Source organism: Chiloscyllium plagiosum, chromosome 11 (assembly GCF_004010195.1).
Source record: "Chiloscyllium plagiosum isolate BGI_BamShark_2017 chromosome 11, ASM401019v2, whole genome shotgun sequence".
NCBI classification, from domain to species: domain Eukaryota; kingdom Metazoa; phylum Chordata; class Chondrichthyes; order Orectolobiformes; family Hemiscylliidae; genus Chiloscyllium; species Chiloscyllium plagiosum.
The window spans coordinates 40,859,310-40,880,624 of record NC_057720.1 but is presented as its reverse complement, the minus strand read 5'-3'; the positions used below and the strand labels follow the sequence as shown (position 1 = coordinate 40,880,624).

The following is a 21,315-nucleotide window of genomic DNA, read 5'->3' as shown; positions in this document are numbered from 1 at the left end:
AGTTAGAAAGGGGTGTTCAACTCCATGATCAATAAGCATACATGTTCTGGATAGAGAAAATGGACAGGTCTCCCATGTCTCATTGCTAAGAATGTACACTTGCACAATCTCTGAAGTTGTTGCAGAATCACTTGGAATTATCGGACAAATATCTAGAAGTTGCACAATGATTATTTCAAAGACGTCTGACTAAAGATCAATAATTTTCACACTGAAGTACGACAGCTGTTCAACTAAATAGGCAAAGTGTTTCCCAGTAACATCAGTGAATTTGGCTAAAATCGAGTCGCTGCACATGTTGGCCAATCTCAGCTAAACCAGTGTCACAATATAGCTTGCAACAAAAGTCAAGGTGATTCTTCCCTTCATTTACGAGTTTTCAAACCCTCTCTTTTAATTAACAGATTATCTTGAATAGAAACAACTCTAGTGAACAGAAAATGAAACATGATTCAGAAGAACCAAATGAAAAATAAAGAACATTACATTTGGTCCCTGAGAAATTTTCTTTTTTTTTAATATAAGCACTACAATGAAAGTAAAACCAAATGGAATAGTGGCTAGTTTATTACTCAGTTCCTACTTTTTTTGGTCATCTATATATACTGCAGTGATTTTTGTCATCAAATTTCCTGTGGACATCCTACTTATTGAGGATTGACAGATTTAATCACAACAACATTTCTGACTAAAATAATAATTGTCAAATATCTTAAATACTTTTGTTTTGAATGCAGAGAATGCAGAGTTACTTTATGTAAGCACTCAGACCAGAAGATGGAAAAAAAAATGTCAGAATTTATTTTTGCATTAACAGTCCTGTATTTATCACAATTTAACAAGCTTATTCCAGGACCAAAATGTCACTTTTTAATATCCTTAAATTTGAAAATTACATTAAGGTAATTAAATCTTGTAATAAGGAGGAACCATTATATTTAAGTGATTTCCAAAAATATTCACGTCCAATATTTAACAAGACAATGTTTCCAGATTTTGATACCATCCAAACCAAACAAGTTCTAACAAAATACGCTGTAATTAATGAAAAACATTCTTTTCTTCTGGAGGCTAGATTCAATATGTTCATGAAAAATCTAAGCATGATAAAGGAAAACCAAGTTCATTCTACCCCACACTGTGGAGGAACAGGATAACAATATTCTTCTATTTTCACTTCATTATCGTGCCTGGTTTTTCTTCTTCTGTCTAGTCCTCTTGCCAGGGCGCTTCTGTAAATTAAAGATGACACATTATAATAGAGAGATAGAGATGGAGGGGGGAGAAGAGATGGAGGGGGGAGAAGAGAGGGAGAAAGAGGGAGAAAGAGGGAGAGAGAGAGAGAGAGAGAGAGAGAGAGAGAGAGAAAGTCATTCTTCCCTTCCCTTCCAAAAAGAAAATTATACCTCTTGTAAATTAGAAGAAACATAAACTACTCAAAGTGTAAAGGGAAGAGGACATACATACAAATAAGAAACACGAGGCAGCCACTTCAAGCTTGTAACGTCATTCAATAAGATCACGGCTGATTCAATTTTAACTTCAATGCTATACTCCTGATAATCCTTCATCTCCTTGGTAATCAAGGATCTATTGCCCACTATCTTAACAATAGTTAAAGACTGCATCCATTGCCTTTTGAGGAAGGGAATTCCAAAGACACACAATTGTTAGAGAAAAAGTGTAGCTTTACTGAATATTTTCTTTTCTTCAGATTTCTCTGTTACCACACTGAAGATAGTAACTTGGGCTTCAGTTTAGTACAGAAAAATGTGTCGCTGGAAAAGCACTGAAGAAAGGCTTATGCCCGAAACATCGATTCTCCTGCTCCTTGGATGCTGCCTGACCTGCTGCGCTTTTCCAGCAATACATTTTTCAGCTCTGATCTCCAGCATCTGCAGTCCTCACTTTCTTCAGTTTAGTACAATACTGTTACCATTTTAAATGCTGCTTTTTTAAAAAAAAGTGCCAAAATATAAGTTACTGCACTACTGCTGTACATCTCTATGACTATAGAACAAAAACACCATAGGAAAGGTTTGGTTGGAAAGAATTGTCTTACCAACATTAGGCAAATGATCATCGGTAGAGTTTAAGTTGGTTAGTGCTTTCCTCATTACAATTAAAACTGGAGTTTTAATTAAACTTCTGGTGTCGAGTCTAGAAACTCGCAGAATTCTAATATGGTTCACTTTACTATCCCAAAGAAATAAACCCCATCAATAAGGATTACATTCCATTTAAACTCCAGTGCATTTAAACTTGGTTTCCAATTTGAAGTTGCTCAGAGAAGACCATAAGACATAGAATGGGAAATTAGGCCATTCAGCTCAGACTCTGCTCCACCATTCAATACCTGATAGCAGCAGGAAGACTGGGAAAAGTTAGTGCTTATTACTAGATGTTACAATGGTTTTTAAATAGATGAGAGCCTCTCCACAACACTGACAACTCATGGAGGCTGCATCCAAATCCTGTGGAAGATTCATTTACAATTGCAAAATAAAAGAAAAATATTCATCTTATAGCTGTAGATGTTCAGGAGCCACAAATGAGAAAAATGCAGTGGTTGTTCTTGCAATGAACAATGTGCCAATTGTTAAACTTAAATCTGAGACCATGGTCTAGGATGCAACAAGAATAGCAATGATTATGTGGTTAAAATTTTCTAGCTTTGTAAATTGCGGTGGAAATGAATTAGCTGTGACCTCAGCAATCTGGTTGGTGGGGTTAGAATGTTGGTTCTGAATGTACAAATGTGTGTCAATTACTTTGGAAATCTATTCTTTTATGCCGGTGGTCTAATGCCAGTTTAAATACTGTAATGTCTGGGAAATCATTGCTCGTCTTGGGTGTTATGGCTTTAAATTTAATGGATGGTTGATAATACTGATGAACTTTTCTATTGCTACTGCTGAGAGAGAGTCCAAATACCGCATACATCAAAACAGATAAAAAAGGTAATGTTGCTACATGGTTCCACACCTAATGAAGGAGCTAATATGAATCAAAAAGTAGCCAACAACAGGAGCTACTTTTGCCAAATATCCCTATTCTGGAATTTCACTTACTAATACAATGTCAAACTTAAACATCTCATTGCAGGAACTGTAATACTAACTGAAAAATACTCACATTTGCATTCTTCTTTCTTCCTTTGCCAAAACTATTGCTTTTGGAATGAGCAACTTTTGATCTGAAGCTGGAGACATCATCATGACTGGCTTTGGTGTTCCACTTTAAGCCTCTCTTCTTTCCTCCAAAACCAAACTTCTCGTTTTTGTATTTCCTCTTTGCATTTACTCTGAATTCAAAGTGAACAGTTGGCTGTTAATAACTAATTTAATAGGCCCTTAAAATGAGCTGTAAGTTGGATAGCTGCTGGCGAACACCATACATACACACCATTATCTACAGTTACAGGATTTTCACTTCTGTTTAAAACAGACCACACAGAGAACTCGAACGTCCTTGTATGAGGAAAAAAAGTTCAGAGGTCCTTGGGCCCTACAATTTTATGCAGGTGTGTCCTCAAATCTGGGACTACTTCATGCAGAACACAAAGCATTAGTTCTTATACTAACTGGAGAACAGCTTGTGGGTTATTGAACTTAATTGCATGCTCGAAAGCCTCCTATGAAAGACCACCTCGAACTGCCTACTTTGATATATATATATCTCATGTTGCATTAGTCTAATGCAGATACTATACACAAGAAATTTAAGGTGGACTACAAAAGTCATACAACATCATAGCCTCTGCCCCTTGCATGTAACACATACATTTTCCCTCTTCTAAATGGCAGTTTCTTGCATCAATGACTTTTGATTTCCAAAGTTCAGCTAGAAGGCTGCAAAAAATTTGAAAATCTTTTTCAATGGCTTTGTGAGAACACACTCCAGATGTGGACAATGTAAATTTACCAGTCAGTCTTTTCAAGTGTAATTAATTGCATCTAACAACAATAAAAAACAAAACAAAATTGAAGACAGTGAACTTTCATATCCAACATAATCCCTTACCCTTGCTTGTTTTGTTTAATTCCAGCTGCTGGTCCTTTTCCACCTTCTTTCTTTGTTTTTGAAGAAACCTTATCACCCTCAAGGAAATCCAGTTTGTCAGAGAGTCCTGAAGATTGAAAAATGCAGAATCAAACAATCTCATTCATCTGTATTTTTACGAGTGAGTAAACACCAAAACAAAATGCCTCTGCATATATTGGATTTGCTCCAATATCCTGGATTCTGAAAAAACAGTTAAAATTATGGCAATCTCCAAATTTTCTGGCTTAATGGGTAAACTTCAGAACAAACCTTTCTGGTACTTCTTCACTGCTGTCATCATGGCTTTCTTTTCTTTCTGACGTTGCTGTATAACTTCTGTATGAACCTATGGTCAAATTAGATTAGATTAGATTAGATTACTTCCAGTGTGGAAACAGGCCCTTCAGCCCAACAAGTCCACACCGACCCGCCGAAGCGCAACCCACCCACACCCCTACATTTACCCCTTACCTAACATTTAGCATGGCCAATTCACCTGAGCTGCACATCTTTGGACTGTGGGAGGAAACCGGAGCACCCGGAGGAAACCCACACAGACACGGGGAGAATGTGCAAACTCCACACAGTCAGTCGTCTGAGGCGGGAATTGAACCCGGGTCTCTGGCACTGTGAGGCATTAGTGCTAACCACTGTGCCACCGTGCTGCCCACTGTGCCACCATATTAATTAACAAGTTTCAAACGGTCTTTGCAGACAACAGTATACTTCTAGCTTGATAAAATAAAGTGAGTCATGTGATGCTTTTGCATGAATGACCTGTTCCATTTTTCATACATATGGACATTTGTTTCAGTAGAGCTTGAATTCTGAAGCTGTCAAATTTTCTTCAGCTTGAATCCAAATCAAGAAGGATCAAGCTTTTGTTGACAGTTGGAATATTACTGCTGCATTTATATTACAAACCTGTGACAAAGATGGCTTTTTCAACATAAGCAGACCAGAGGCCCTGAAACCTGAACCACTTTTTAATATGACCATAACTAATCTCTTTCACATCTCAACTTCCAATCTGCTTCATGTAGTCCTCAAGTCTAGAAGAAACCAAACAAACATTCCATCCATCACAGCCTTAAATATATTCATGATGAGCTTGCAATTTCAGATAAACTTGTTAGACTAGAACTGTGTGTTGCTTGATTTTTGACCTTGAATATATTCAAGGATGTAACATTTTTAATCCTATGAGGTAGAGAATTCCAAGGATCCACAACCCTCTGACTTTTAAGAAGATTTTTCCTAAGTTCATCATAAATGAGCAAACCCCGATCCTGAAATTCTGCCCTTCCTAAGGCCCCCAAGCCAAGGGAAGCAACTTCATGGAGTCTAAGTGATCAAGTTCTTCACAACTTTATTTTAATGAAACTACCCCTCATTTTTCTTAACTCCAGAAATTTACTGAGCCTCTTATCTCAGGTACCCATTTAGTGAACTTTTGCTATTCCCCCATAGCAAACATACTTTCCTTTGATTTGGAATCCATAACTGCACATAATACTCCAGATTTGGCCTCACCGAAATTTTGTACAATTGCAGCAAGACTTCCTTATTCTTAGACTTTTATTCCAAGGGGATTTGAGTCTATGTATTCTTTACCTTCCTAATTAAATTCCTAAAGGATATTAACGTGGACAAATCCCCAGGACCGGATGGGATCTATTCCAGCTTGCAGTGGGAGGCAAAAGAGGAAATAGTTGGGGCCCTGACATATCTTTGTAGCATCCTTAAACACAGGTGAGGTGCCGGAGGGTTGCTCATGTTGTCCCCTGTACAAGGGTAGTAGGGATATTCCGGGTAACTACAGACCAGTGAGCCTGACGTCAGTGGTGGGAAAGTTGCTGGAGAAAGTACTAAGGGATAAGATCTATTTATATTTAGAAAAGAACCAACTTGAAGTTCTTTGAGGAAGTGACCAAATTGACAGATGAAGGGCTGCAGATGTCATATACATGGACTTTAGTAAGGCGTTTGATAAGGTTCCCCATGGCAAACTAATGGAGAAAGTGAAGTCACATGGTGTGCAGGGTGTTCTAGCTAGGTGGATAAAGAACTGGTTGAGCAACAGGAGACAGAGTAGTAGTTGAAGGGCATTTCTCGAAATGGAGAAAGGTGACCAGTGGTGTTCCACAGGGATCAGTACTGGGGCCACTGTTTTTTTAATTAGATTAGATTAGATTAGATTAGATTAGATTAGATTTTTTTTTAATTTTTTTAGATTAGATTAGATTACAGTCTGGAAACAGGCCCTTCGGCCCAACAAGTCCACACCGACCCGCCGAAGCGAAACCCACCCATACCCCTACATTTACCCCTTACCTAACACTACGGGCAATTTAGTATGGCCAATTCACCTGACCCTGCACATCTTTGGACTGTGGGAGGAAACCGGAGCACCCGGAGGAAACCCACGCAGACACGGGGAGAACGTGCAAACTCCACACAGTCAGTCGCCTGAGGCGGGAATTGAACCCGGGTCTCAGGCGCTGTGAGGCAGCAGTGCTAACCACTGTGCCACCGTGCCGCCCACAATTGTTGATTGTGATAGACATAGAAGATCTGGAAGAGGGCATTATTGGTCTAAACAGTATGTTTGCAGATGACATGAAGATTGGTGGAGTAACAGAAAGCATAGGCAACTGTCAAAGAATATAGGAGAATATAGTTAGACTGGAGAGTTGGGCGGAGAAGTGGCAGATGGAGGTCAATATAGGCAAATGTGAGGTGACGCATTTTGGGAAGTCTAATTCTACAGTGAACTATAGTGTAAATGGAAGAACCTTGGGAAAAGTTGGTGAGCAGAGAGATCTGGGAGTTCAGGTCCATTGTACCTTGAAGGTGGCTGCACAGGTGGATAGAGTAGTCAAGAAGTATTCATCGGACGGGGTATTGAGTATAACAGCTGGCAGGTCATGTTAAAATTGTACCAAGACTTTGGTTCAGTCGCATTTAGAATATGGTATACAGTTCTAATAGCCACATTACCAAAAGGATGTGGATGCTTTGGAGAGGGTGCAGAGAAGGTTTACGAGGAAGTTGCCTGGTATGGAAGGTGCTAGCTATGAAAAGAGGTTCAGTAGGTTAGGATTATTTTCATTAGAAGAAAAAAAAAGATTATGGGGGGACCTGATCGAGATCTACAAAATCATGAAGAGTATAGACAGGGTGGATAGAGATAAGCTTTTTCCCCAGGGTGAGAGATTCAATAACGAGAGGTCATGCATTCAAGGTGACAGGTGAAAAGTTTAAAGGGGGATACACATGCAAAGTACTTTACAGAGAAGGTGGCAGGTGTCTGGAAGGCGTTGCCAGCAGAGGTAGTAGAGGCAGGCACGGTAGATTTATTTAAGATGCATCTGGACAGATGCATGAGTAGGTGGGGAGCAGAGGGATATAGATGCTTAGGAACTGGGCAATAGGTTTAGATAGTGGATTTGGATCAGCTCAGGCTTGGAGGGCTGAAGGACCTGTTCCTGGGCTGTAACTTTTCTTTGTTTAATTGCTTGCTGTACCAGCATGTTAAATTTGTGACCAGAGTTAAAAGGCATGTAACTTCTAAAATAAGTTCCCTTTTTCTTACTGCCGAAGTGAATAACCTCTCAGTTCCCACATTATACTTCATCTGTCACCTTGCTGAGCAATCACTTAACTGGTTTCTATCTCTTTAAAACTGAAGTTTCCAGTTTACATTCCCACTGAGATTTGTATTGTCCGCAAACCTAGATAATTAATCTTGGACTTTTTAATCCATGTGATTAGTATATATTGTAAATCACTGTGGCCCCAGCACAGATCTTTTCAGCATTCTACCAGTTACAGGCGACAATCTTGAAATTGTCTGTTACCCCTTTATTCCTGCTTCCTATCCAATAACCTATCCTGCATCACTCAACTCCGAAGTCCTTATACTGCTTAACCATTTTTGTGACATCTAAAAGGAGCTGCAACCATTTGATAAGAACTTAAATTTGTATTAACTTTAAATATATGTGGTTTCTACAATATCAATAGCTTGTAAACTGCAATTTCTAAAACTGTTCCGTACAACATTTTGCTAGTTTTATTACCTTTCCTGGTATTATGTTTCGATATCAAAATAAACAGCTTACTTCTCTTCCCATTAGTTTTTACTTTCATTTTTCACTACGCTATTAGCTGATACCAACAATTAGAGATGTCTTCAAAAAATACCCCATGTTCTCATAATTGAAATATGCTTGTAAAAAGAGTTGTTAACAGCATAAACACGAACAAAACTTGAATCTAAAGTTCCGGAGAGTGTGTTGGAAACAAAGCACATCAGGAACTCTGATTATCTTTTAAGACACCTTTTGGAAAGTATATTTGTGTGAATGCTGGGTAGGACAGGATCAGAATTCACTCTGATAGTCTGTAATTGAATGGTGGGCCGACAATCACTGTGATGGCACACACATACAAAGAACTACCACTTGGATCAACTACCGGCCGGCAGCTGGTTTTATGGCATATTATTTCAAAAGGCATCAGCTATTGCTGGGAGATTTTTATTTTTATACAGTCAGTGCTGCTATAACATTGTAGTTCCATTCTCATGCAATTCCGTGTTATAAGAAAATAGTGTAATAGCAACATCATTTAAACTAGTGGGGTTGGAATTGTTATAACCAATACACACTTCACAAAATTCGCACTTTAGAAACAGTGTCCCCAATTCAATCGTGTTATAGCAAATTTGCATTAATAGCAGAACGACCTGTATATCCAAACATGAAAGTATCCATCCTGTTTTAATATCACCACACTTATGGCTATATTTACAGTATCAGATCAGTTGCCCTCTTGTTAAATGTACTGCTTGATGATGTGTTTTTTTTCCTACCAGTGTGAAACAGACAGACAGAGATTCAAATCCATGAGCCAGAGGCATTAAAGTCTATTGTGCTTTCCAATTGAAAGGAACTACTGAGTAATTGCAATGAGAAAGTCATTCAATAAATTTAAAACATGGAACAATTTTTAATGTATCTGTAGAGAAATTTGTTGGAATAAATAGCCAGAACATAATTCAGACAGATCTTTTAAACTATCGGACACTTTAAAATTATTGGGAAAAGGCAGTAAAATGGAGTTGAGCCCAATATCAGAATAGCCATAATCTTTCTGAAAGATAGAGCAGGCTCTAAAGGACTTAATTGCTTATTCCTGCTCCTACTGCTTATCTTTTGTAAATAGCTACAATATTGCTGTTGTTCAACAAATAACTAATATCGGTTTTTATGTTGCAAACATAATACAACAATTTGAGGTACTATGCAAACTAGGAACCTCGATTTTGCATTTCAAACATTAGGTTCATTTGCAGTATCACAACAGCAAATCGAGAAATAAGACCAAAACTAAGACTACTGACATCCTCAGAATAAGGCGAAAGTGAGTACTGCAGAAGCTGGACATTAGAGTCAAGGTTAGAGCAGTACTGGAAAAGCACAGCAGGTCAGGATCTGAGGAGCAGGAAAATCAACGTTTCAGGCAAACGCCTTTCAGCAGAAATCCTCAATAAGTCAGGAATCATGAATTAACATATTCGTTTTGAAGATAAAAATCTTACACATACATGTTCAAATGGACAAAAAAGAATTACCTTTTTGCCATATTTTCGCAATGCTCGAAGCTGTTTAGCCTTTTCAGACTTTTCCATGGAGATCTGCTTTGATAAAATTTTTTCTCGAATCTAGCAAAACAGTGAAAGAAATTAAACATGGGATCTTATTACAGCAAATGGAAATAACTGTAGTAAACAGCTCAAATGTGCCCTCCATGCTATGTAGGCAAATATGCTCCAAATAACTGAGCAGCCAGTTAATTTGTTTTCAATTATGTTTTTAGGAAAGAATGCAGGTCAAAACTCTTGAAAAGTTGAATACCTTTTTCTTCCCCCCAAAACAGTTGTACGATATAGAATATCAACATTCACTTAAACTACTGACCACATTGTTAGTATCTCTGCTTGTTAGCTTGAAAGGATAAATATCTATGATCTTATTAACATTTTGAAACCCCAACTTAATTTATATACTTAAGTTCCAGCCCCACACTGGATCTTATAATTCTCCGATTTGGTCGTGAAACTGAAACCAATTGATTAAACAACGCAAGATTCTCCACCTACAATGTGTATCTGAGAACACTCAAAAATCATTCAATGAACCAGGATCAAGAAAATCTCTACCTGTCTTAAAATACAAATAAAAATATCGCCAACCCACTTCCAAGCATCAATGTTATTTTCTTATGGTCGGAATGATAAACTGATCAACCAAATGAATAGATTTCAAATATTGTGTGGTTGAAAATGCCACAAAGCACATTTGAGGATTAAACATTTTCTACCACTTTTCGTCTTCCATGTCTAAGACTTCAGGTCCAATTGTTTGCTTTGAAACAATATCTTAGATTTACATCAAGCACTTACTAAGAAATCATATAACAGTTTTCCATGTTAACTCCATGTTTAGTTCAAACTAAAATATTGCTATATTAAGTGACAGACTGGTAGTCACCCACCTTATGCATTTGATTATCTGATTTGGCCATCTCAGCAAAGTAGTCATCCGGTCTTTTTGTTGGAATCTTTTGTTGGTTTAGCTGAGGCAATGCATCTAAGACTGTTGCCTGTGCTTGACGGTAACTGAACAAGAAAGGAAATTATTACAGAAAATCAAAGACATTGTAATTTCAGCTTGTAAGAAGCTGCACTGGAAATGGAAGAATATCTACCTTGAAATGGTTGCAATTCATTTCAAGACATGACATGTAAAGACACACAAATCTTGATATTTAATTCCAAATTGATGTTAAAAATTAACCGGATTTGAAGGGGAGCAAGAAGCCTAGGTACCTGACAAGATAACCCATTAATATACTATTTATCTTTCCTCATCACCCCTCCATTGTTTCTTAAAATAACATCAGAGTTTAACTGCACACCTTCCACACCACAATATAATGCTACATAGCCTCCTTTGGAAATAATATGGATAAAGGCCAATGGTGGTATACCTCATTGAATAAAATTAGTCACCAACTGAGCCTCCAGCTAAACAGAACATCTGTTCCATCTGCAAAATGGGACTCAGGACAAAAACTAAACAAAACAGCTTCAATGTAAGGTGTTTTCCTGCCAACGAAAGCTTTAGTCATTTGAACAGTAGAATCTTTCCACTCTGAAAAGCATTGTGAACTGTATACATATACAACAGCTTGACAAAAAGTGTGTATGTAAACATATAATAGCTCTTTATGGTAGGTAACATGTACAGAAAACATTTGTATTTCTCAGAAATTCAACACAGTGGAATAAGAAATAAGACAAATAGAAAACACTTGGATTCACGTAGCACCCTGAAATACTGTTGTGATCATATACTTTTTTGATACCTCAGGGTATCCAAAGTGTTTTACAATTAACTGATGTATTCAATCTTTTAATTTAGGAAATCAGCACTCAAAACAAATAGCAGGTGAATGCCCAAATACCGCAAAAGTTCCTGTGAAAATTTGCTCACAGGGCCAACTAATTGGAGAAGGATTGTTAAATGGAAGGAAATAATGAACTTGTCAGCAACAAAGTGAAAAAGAGAAAAAAAAGGTGTGATTGGAGGTGCAGGAAAGCCGGAGCTACCAGTAAGAGTCACTGAGGAGCAGATGCTGGAGGCTAAGATGTAATTGGAGCCAGGAACAGAGTTCTCCAGCTAGGATGTGGTGCTGGGAACACAACAGTCCAACAGCTAGAAGATGTCTTGCTAAGGTCACACTACAGAGCAAAGGCCACGTGTGGCCTTTTTGCCAAAGGTGAGGTAGTGAGCTGGCAGCACCCATTTTGCCGAGATGGCCTTTTTCCCAGAGGAGTAAAGGGTAAAAGAGGGAGAGGCAGCAAGTGACAGGGGCATGAAGAGAGCAGAAGGATTTGCATGGGACATGAAGAGAGAGGGAAGTGCAATTGTAGGGGAGAGAGATGGAGCAGCAGAAAGAGGGAGGCTGCAAGGAAGAGAACAGATGCAATTCCATCAACAATGAAATAATCAAAGTAACTAGGAACTAAGAAAACTCCACGTAACTGGAGTAGCATATTACTTGCAAATAAACATGGTATCTCTAGTTTAAACCTGCAAGTGTTCAGGAGCTACTCTGAGGAAGAAAAGTGTAGTGGATTGTAATAAACACTGTTAGCTGTCACAAATTAAATAGGAGATGCAGCAAAAAGGATAACAACTGCCTGGTTTAAATAATCCAACTTCGAAAATGTCATACAAAAAAGTGTTGGTGTGACCTTATCAAATCTGGATGGTGTGTTTAAAGGTGATTTAATACTGTGTAGAAGTGTATGTCAGTTATTCTGAAAAATAAATTTTGATGTTAATTTATGCCTAATGTGCCAATTTAAATACTGTGTTTTGGCATTCAGTGCTTTCATCTGTAAAATGGATAGTTGATATTGATCAATTCTGCTTCTGCAGGAATAGAGAAAATATTGTTTGTAATTGACAGCATTACCCAATAAAGGGAGATAGTGAGAATAAAGACAAAGTAGCCTTCAAAAAATCAAAAGAGGTCCTGAAAATCAAAGAGAAGCCTTAAAATTTAAAACAAAAAAAGTGTGCCCTGTAGAAAATACAGCTGCAGACATGCACATAGTAAACTCCCACAAACAGTAATGCAACAATAATTGGATAATTTTTAAATGAATTTAAATCAAAGCTAAATGTTTGCCAGACATCATGTATAACTCCATTGCCATTCTTTGAAATATTGCCCCAGAATCCTTTACCTCAGAGTGTGGATCTGGACCCAGTTTACACTGGAAAAGCAGCAAGTCCCTGATAGTTCAGCACTCCCTCAATACTGCAGCAGTCTGGTGGCCTAGATTTGTATTCTTAAATCTCTGGGGGGAGGACTAGGAATTACCAATCTTCTGATTCAGATGTGAAAGTGTGACCAACTGAGTGATGACTTGCACAATGTCAAATTACACCATTCAGGAAGAGGTACTTTGAGCCCATAAAGGTAATACTTTGAATTTAAAGGAGCCTAACTTGCAAGCTGGAATTAATGTGCCAAATTATTGCAATAAAGCTGCAATGAAAACTAAAAACTTTGTTTAAAACACTTGTATTAAATGAGAAAAAGAAATTTTAAGTGAAAAAAGACAACCAACATTGTATACTTCTAGCCTTTACTTTTATTTTAAATGCTCTGTAAGCTAAGCTTCTTATAGATGTATACATATCCCTTAAAAGGTGGAAACGAACTGTTAAATCTTGTACCTACAAGTACATCTCACGTTGGAAGTCATCATCTGGATCAATATCTGAACGTTCCTGTGACACTGATTTCCCTTCAGTCAATGCTATGATGTCAGCAGCTGGGCCATTTGTCATGTCAAGCCTCTCAATCCATTCAATGTTTTTCTTGAATTCTTCCAAACATTGTTCCAAACCCACCTGAAGTTCCAAAAAAAAAGTATATGATCACAACAGTATTTCAGGGACACATTAACCAGCTTCACATAGAAAGGGAAGCCTCTAACATTTCTGAACCCATACTCTGAATGGCAATATTCTCCAGTTATAACATGGCATCAAATTCAATTTTATTAGAACTACTATAAGTTTTGCATCAATTGCTTTAACTCCATAAAATGCAGTAGCTGTAAGCTAAGTTAACTAATCTTTTCTATGAAAGAGTTTTTACATTGGCTGAAACATTCCTCAGCATTATTTTGTCATAACCTTGGTATAACCAAGGAGAAAGCAGATACTCGCATTGTTTCTGTTTGGGGAGTTAGAAAATAAAATGACGGAAGAGGCATCTGAGGGAAGAATAAAACTTAACAGCAACCCACTTCTTGAAGATGATGAAATGAATCCAGTGTTTTCTCATTTTTATCAGCAAGCTCTTTCAAATGCTAGTGTATATACATTACTTGCTGCAACATCAATCCGGTTCAATAGGAAATAAGTAAAACCGATGCTGGACAACTTAACAAGCTTGGACAGTTTGACACTCTTTTCAGCAGAAGATTTGTCAATACTCAAAGATCTAGTTATTATAATAGATTTAAGACACTTTGGTGGTGATGGCTTAATGGTATTGTCACTAGACTAGTAATGCAGAGATCCAGGTAATGTTCTGGGTTCAAATCCCAACACAGCAGATAGGAAAATCTGAATTCAATGAAAATCTGGAATTAAAAATCTAGTTCAAACCATGATAACCACTGTCAATTGTCATTAAAAACCCTTCTGGTTCACTGATGTCCTATATGACAGAAACTGCCATTCATACCTGGTCTGGTCTACATGTGACTCACTCCAATATAGTTGATTCTTAACTGCCCACTGAAATATCCTAGTAAGCCATTCAGTTCAGCACTAGAGGACAACCAGAGATAGACAATAAATGATCTAAAAAAAACCCTTCAGTCCTTTCAGACTCTGGCAACTAAATTTGTAGCAAGGAGAATAACTGCGCTTATTCAAGCGCATGTTTCAAAACAATTGCAACAGGATTAGGACTGAATTACTGCTTCAGAAGCTTCCAGTTCAAAATTTATAAAGTTCATTACACTAACACAAACGTGGATTCAAAGCTCGTTTGAGATTGACTGAATCAGTTTTGCACCGAGTTGTACAACATCCGTGTGTTAGGAATGTTTTTTCAACTAGCTTAGGGTAAACACCGTTGGCAAACAGATATTCAATCTTCTCCAATATACTTAGATCATACTTAGAGATTAAAGGTAAAAGAAAAAAAATCTCACCACGTTGTTGACATATCGTTTCTTTGCTTCCTCCACCACATTCAATCCAGGTTTGAGAAAACCTTTTGAAAATGCATCTTGAAGCTGTAATAAAATGAAAAATTAAATGTAACTGGTTAAAGAAAAGCCTGAGTGCTTTACATCAGAATATGAAATAGGACCAAGATAAAAAGATTCTGCTAACTGACAAAAGTTTCATGAATTATAAATTTGTTTCCATTCTTCTGCATCTGATTTACTCAGTGAAGAAGCACACACAAACTCAAGAAGGTTTGAAAGGCATCTTCTAAACTTGGACAAAAAGTTTACTATTTGAATTAGTGCAATGCCATATTTGGTTGTCCCTTTTTGGAGTCAAGCTAAAGACAATTACTCAGATTGCTCATTTGCTTTGATGCAAAGTGCACCATCATCAAATCACCTACCATGTCAGGTCCTGTAAATGACTATCTAAACGAGGATTCCAATTGCATACTTTAATCACTAGAACTTGCGAATTGTTTTAAAGTAAAAATAACCATTGGTCACCAGGTTCTTAAACTCCAGATGATTTATTTTATTTCTTAAACTGATCCATCATAGGAGATAAAGCTGTGGATTTACTTTTGGACAAGCGCTATGGTGCTTTTGTGATGAATACTTAAATTATTTTCACAACAAATCCTCACAGAAAAAGCATTTTAAAGAGACGAAAATACATAAGTAACATTTGACAAGTTATTAATTAACTAGCTTTAGTTTCAATCATCCTTTTACCAAATAACCCATGAGAAACTAGTGGTATGTAGCTATGAAACATAGAAAATAGTTGCAGGAGTAAGTCATTCAGCTTTTCAAGTCTTCACCACCATTCAATACTATCATGGCTGAACATGCAATTTCAGTATCCCGTTCCTGCTTTCTCTCCATACCTCTTGATCACTTTAGCTGCAAACGTCACGTCCAGCTCCCTCTTGAACTAGCCCCAACAGCTTTCTATGGTAGAACTTCCACAAGTTCACAACTCAGAGTGAAGAAATTCTTCATCATTGCAGTCCTGAATGACTTGCTCCTTATTCTTAGACTGTGAGCCCTAGTTCTGGACTATCCCAGCATAGGGGATATTCTTCCCGCATCTAGTCTGTCCAGTCTCACGAGGATTTCATATGTTTCTATGAGAATCCCCCCATCATTTTTCCAAGTTCCAGTGAGTACAAGCCCAGTTGATCCAGTCTTTATATGTCAGTTCTGCCATCCTGGGAATCAGTCTGGTGTACCTTCACTGGGCTCCCTCAATAGCAAGAATGTCCTTCAGACTAGGAGACCAAAACTGCACACGATACTCAAGGTGTGGCCTCACCAAGGCCCTGTATAACTGCAACAAAACATCCCTACTCCTATATGTAAATCGTCCCGCTACAAAGGCCAGCATCCATTAGCTTTCCTCAAGGCTTGTTGGACCTGCATGCCAACCTTCAGTGACTGTTCTACCATGATACCCAGGTCTCGCTGCAGCTCAGCTTTTTCAGAATTGCCACCATTCAGATAATAATCTGTCTTCCTATTTTTGCCAAATTGGATAACCTCACATTTATTCACATTATATTGCATCTGCCAAGTATTTGCCCTGTCAGCCAGTGTGTACAAATCACCCTGCAGCCTCTTAGCATCCTCTTCACAGCACACACTGCCATCCAGCTTAGCAGAGCCTGCAAGTTTGGAGATATAACATTCAGTTCCTTTGTCCAAATTGTTAATGTACATTGTGAACAGCCGGGGTCCCAGCACTGAACCCTATGGTACCCCCTCTCAACACTGCCTGCCACTTTGTAAAGGATCTATTTATTCCAACTCTCAAGCTTCCTGTGTGCCAACCAATTCTCTATCCACCTCAACACATTACATCCGATACCATGAACTGGAATTTAAGACTAAACCATTTCTGCAGTTCCAAATTATGTGATAAAGCAGTTTGGAATTACTAATGAAGCCCATTTCTCTCATCAATTACCGATATTCTGATGTTTATTTTGCTATTACACCCTGTTCAAATACAACTCCAACATATTAATACCAAAGTGAAATACTGCAAATTCTGAGAATCTGAAATAAATCAGAAAATGTTGGAAATATTCAAGTTGTCTCGTAGCATCTGTGAAGAAAGGAGAGTTGACATTTCAGATCAATGACATTGCAGTTCTGATGATCGCCCTAAACTATTGACTGTTGATTCCAACACAAACACTGCCAGATGTGACTATTTCTACTATCTTATTTATTCTACCCCAAAGAAAATAACTTCAGTACAGAAAATAAAGCAGGCACACAGTACAAATTCAAAAATAAAGCTCAAGTACGAGATTAAATCAATACTGAAGAATTTGCAACAGTGATTAACAATGCATTTACTCAAGTTTTCTACAATTTAACACTCCCCTCCTTGGGGCTGAAGTGCAACAATAATCTGATCTGATCCTATCCAGAAAAGCTACTTGAAACAGTTTCTCTCCTTGACCCGTTACCTCCTATGGGTACCAGGGATCTATCCGTGATTACCCCCTACTTCCCAACCACTTACGACACAAAACTGGGTGGGAAAGAAAGTTTTGAAGGTAAGAATGCAAGGAAGCTTCAAGATCATTTAAACACATCGCAGGTACATACAGTACAATGTGACTAAATGTGAAGTTATACTTTTTGGTGTGTAAAAAAAAACAAAGACCTTTATTTAAAATGGTGAAAAATTGGGAAATGTAGATGCACAAAAAGATCTGGGTATCCTTGGAAAAACCAATTATAATAGCAAGGTGCAGCAAGCAATTAGGAAGACAGATGGTGTATTGGCCACTATTACAAGAAGCTTTGAGTTCAGAAGGAGGGATATCTTATTGCAGGGCTCAAGTGAAACAGGACCTGGAGTATTGCGTCTCATCACCTAAAAGAGATTATAGCAGAGATTTACTGGGCTGATACTGAATACAGCAACACTGTCCTATATGGAGAGTTTGGTACTACTGGTTCTGTATTCACCAGAGTTTAAAAGGACAAGAGGGGATCCAATTGAAATGTACATGCTGCCAGAGTGGTGGTGGAGAGATGTTTATGGGACTTATGGACAAACACATGAATATGCAAGGAATGGAGATATATAGACCAAGAACAGGGAGAAGGGATTAGTTTAATCTGGCATCATGTTTGGCATAACACTGCGGACCAAAGGGCCCAATCCTCTGCTGCACTGTTCTGTGTTTTATGTTGATGTAAGGTGGTCAGTTGGTTTCCAGTGCACAATGATGTCAATAGCGTGGGTTCAATTCCTATACCAGCTAAGATTCCCATGGAGGACTCACCTTCTCAACCTCTCTTCTCAAAGGCTCAACAAGCGTCAGCTGTTTCATCATGACCTTCCCTCCGTCAGCCAATGGGCTGAGAAGTGTCTGATCGAGTCTAATTTAGATAAATGCGAGGTGCTGCATTTTGGGAAAGCAAATCTTAGTAGGACTTATACACTTAACGGTAAGGTCCTAGGGAGTGTTGCTGAACAAAGAGACCTTAGAATGTAGGTTCATAGCTCCTTGAAAGTAGAGTCGCAGGTAGACAGGATAGTGAAGAAGGCGTTTGGCATGTTTTCCTTTATTGGTCAGAGTATTGAGTACAGGAGTTTGGAGATCATGTAGCGGCTGTACAGGACATTGGTTAGGCCACTTTTGGAATATTGCGTGCAATTCTGGTCTCCTTCCTATTGGAAAGATGTTGTGAAACTTGAAATGGTTCAGAAAAGATTTACAAGGATGTTGCCAGGATTGGAGAATGAGCTATAAGAAGAGGTTTAATAGGCTGGGACTGTTTTCCCTGCAGAGTCAGAGGCTCAGGGGTGACCTTATTGAGGTTTATAAAATCATGAGGGGCATGGATAGGGTAAACAGACAAGGTCTTTTCCCTGGGGTTGGGGAGTCCAGAACTAGAGAGTAGAGGTTTAGGGTGAAAGGGGAGGATATAAAAAAGACCGAAGGGGCAACATTTTCATGCAGAGGGTGGTGCATGCATGGAATGAGCTGCCAGAGAAAGTGGTAGAGACTGGTACAATTGCAACATTTAAAAGGCATCTGGATGGGTATATGAATAGGAAGGTTTGGAGAGATATTGGCAGGTGGGACAAGATTGGGTTGGGATATCTGGTTGGCATGGACAAGTTGGACCAAAGGGTCTGTTTCCGTGCTGTACATCTCTATGACTCTAAAGGTTAGAAGGTGGAAAGTGTGCAATCATTGGCAAAATGTTCAGGACTACTTGAGACTCCTCAGATACTAAAGTAATCCATGTTCAAACACAACAAAATCTGGACAATATTTAGGTTTGGGCTGACAAGCAGTAAATATCAATGCCAGGCAGGGACAATCTAATCACCACCCTTTGACATTCAAATAGTGTTACTACTGAATCCTCCACTATCAATATACTGGGGTTACTGCTGATTATGAACTCAACTGGACTTGCCACATAAATACAGTCAGAGGCAAGGAATACTGTGGCAAGTTACTCACCTCCTCACTCCCCTATGCCTACATTCACTCCCTTCACTACCGACACACAGTAGCAGCACTGTGCATTATCTACAGATACACTGCAGAAATTCAAAGATCCACAGGCAACACCTTGCAAACACACAACCACTTTCATCAAAAAGGATAAGGTAGCAGGTACATGCGAATACTATCAACTTAAAGTTTCCCTCCAAGCCACTCACCATCCTGACTTGGAAACATGTTTGGTATGCTTTCCTTTATTGGTCAGAGTATTGAGTACAGGAGTTGAGAGGTCATGTTGTGGCTGTACGGGACATTGGTTAGGCACTGTTGGAATATTGCGTGCAATTCTGGTCTCCTTCCTATCGGAAAGATGTTGTGAAACTTGAAAGGGTTCAGAAAAGATTTACAAGGATGTTGCCAGGCTTGGAGGATCTGAGCCACAGGGAGAGGCTGATCAGGCTGGGGCTGTTTTCCCTGGAGCATCAGAAGCTGAAGGGTGACCTTACAGAGGTTTACAAAATTATGAGGGGCATGGATAGGTAAATAGACAAAGTCTTTTCCCTGGGGTCGGGGAGTCCAGAACTAGAGGGCATTGGTTTAGAGTGAGAGGGGAAAGATATAAAAGAGACCTAAGGGGCAACTTTTTCACGCAGAGGGTGGTACATGTATAGAATGAGCTGCCAGAGAATGTGGTGGAGGCTGGTACAATTGCAACATTTAAAAAGGCATTTGGATGGGTATGTGAATAGGAAGCGTTTGGAGGGATATGGGCCGGGTGCTGGCAGGTGGGACTAGATTGGGTTGGATCGAAGGGTCTGTTTCCATGCTGTACATCTCTATGACTCTACGTTAACTTCCCGTCACTGTGACTGGATCAAGATCCTCGAATTCGGTCCCTGAGGACATTGTGAGTCAACCCACAGCAGATGGACTGCAGTGTTAAGAAAACAGCTCATCACCATCACCACCACCACCACCTTCTCAAGGGCAACTAGGGACGAGCAATAAAGGTCGGTCCAGCCAGCAACACCAAAAGCCCACGTGTTAATTCCTTTTTTTAAAAAAACAAAACCTCTTAATTCTTTGGGTATGAGGAACCTCCATTCCACCGTCTGTAGTTACTGATATCAGAAAGTCTGGCACAGAGCAGACAAGATAGGCCTTTAAATTATTTTCACCGAATCCCTCCCTCCCGGGACCCTCGCCCTGAGCACCGCCGCTGCCGCCATAGGAGCGATGCCTGAAGTTCTGGGTAACACACTAACCTCCAAGTCGGAGTCCTCAGTGTCGGACGCAGATTCTGGATCCTGGGCCATGCTGCTACCGCCGCCTCGCGTCCGGGATCCGAGCAGAAACTGTTTCCCCCGGTGCACAGGTAACTCCCGTCCGCTCAGAACAAAGAACCACGCACACAGTTCCGGCCGTGAACACACTCTCTCTCTCTCTCTCTCACACACAGACTGCTGGGACATCAGTTAATTTATTTATCCAGATGATTCTAACTGTGGCTCAGGAGTTTTCAGAAATAGATTGTAGATTCAAAGTACTACTGTGCGTGTTAGAAGGTCATTTGCCTGCAGTCTAGTCTGCAGTGCACAGTGATGCCAGTAGCGTGGGCTCAATTCCAGCACCAGCTGAGGTTGCAATGGAGGACCCTCCTTCTCAAACTCTCTGCTCTTCTGAGACACAATGACCCTCAGGTTTTCCTGAAGAAGGGCTTATGCCCGAAACGTCGATTCTCCTGTTCCCTGGATGCTGCCTGACCTGCTGCGCTTTTCCAGCAACACATTTTCAGTTCTGATCTCCAGCATCTGCAGTCCTCACTTTCTCCTCAAAGATTTAAACCATCTTCAGTCAGCTAATGAGTGATCAGCAACATAAGAGAGACTATACTGACTTTTTGGGTAAATGCTGGGAATCTGAAATGAAAATAAATCAGATCAGATA

At 39.2% G+C, this 21,315-nt stretch overlaps 1 protein-coding gene across 1 annotated transcript; it reads right to left on the bottom strand.

Moving 5' to 3' along the window:
• Nucleotides 1-778: 778 nt before the first annotated feature.
• ebna1bp2 (EBNA1 binding protein 2) lies at nt 779-20,855 on the bottom strand. Its single transcript, XM_043699164.1, has 9 exons — nt 20,634-20,855; nt 14,861-14,944; nt 13,369-13,541; nt 10,606-10,729; nt 9,683-9,772; nt 4,315-4,390; nt 4,024-4,129; nt 3,136-3,304; nt 779-1,232 (listed from the first exon to the last, which is right to left on the bottom strand). Exons 1-9 carry the CDS (start codon nt 20,838-20,840, stop codon nt 1,182-1,184), a joined length of 1,080 nt encoding a protein of 359 aa, XP_043555099.1. The 5' UTR covers nt 20,841-20,855; the 3' UTR covers nt 779-1,181.
• Between the last annotated feature and the right edge of the window lie 460 nt (nt 20,856-21,315).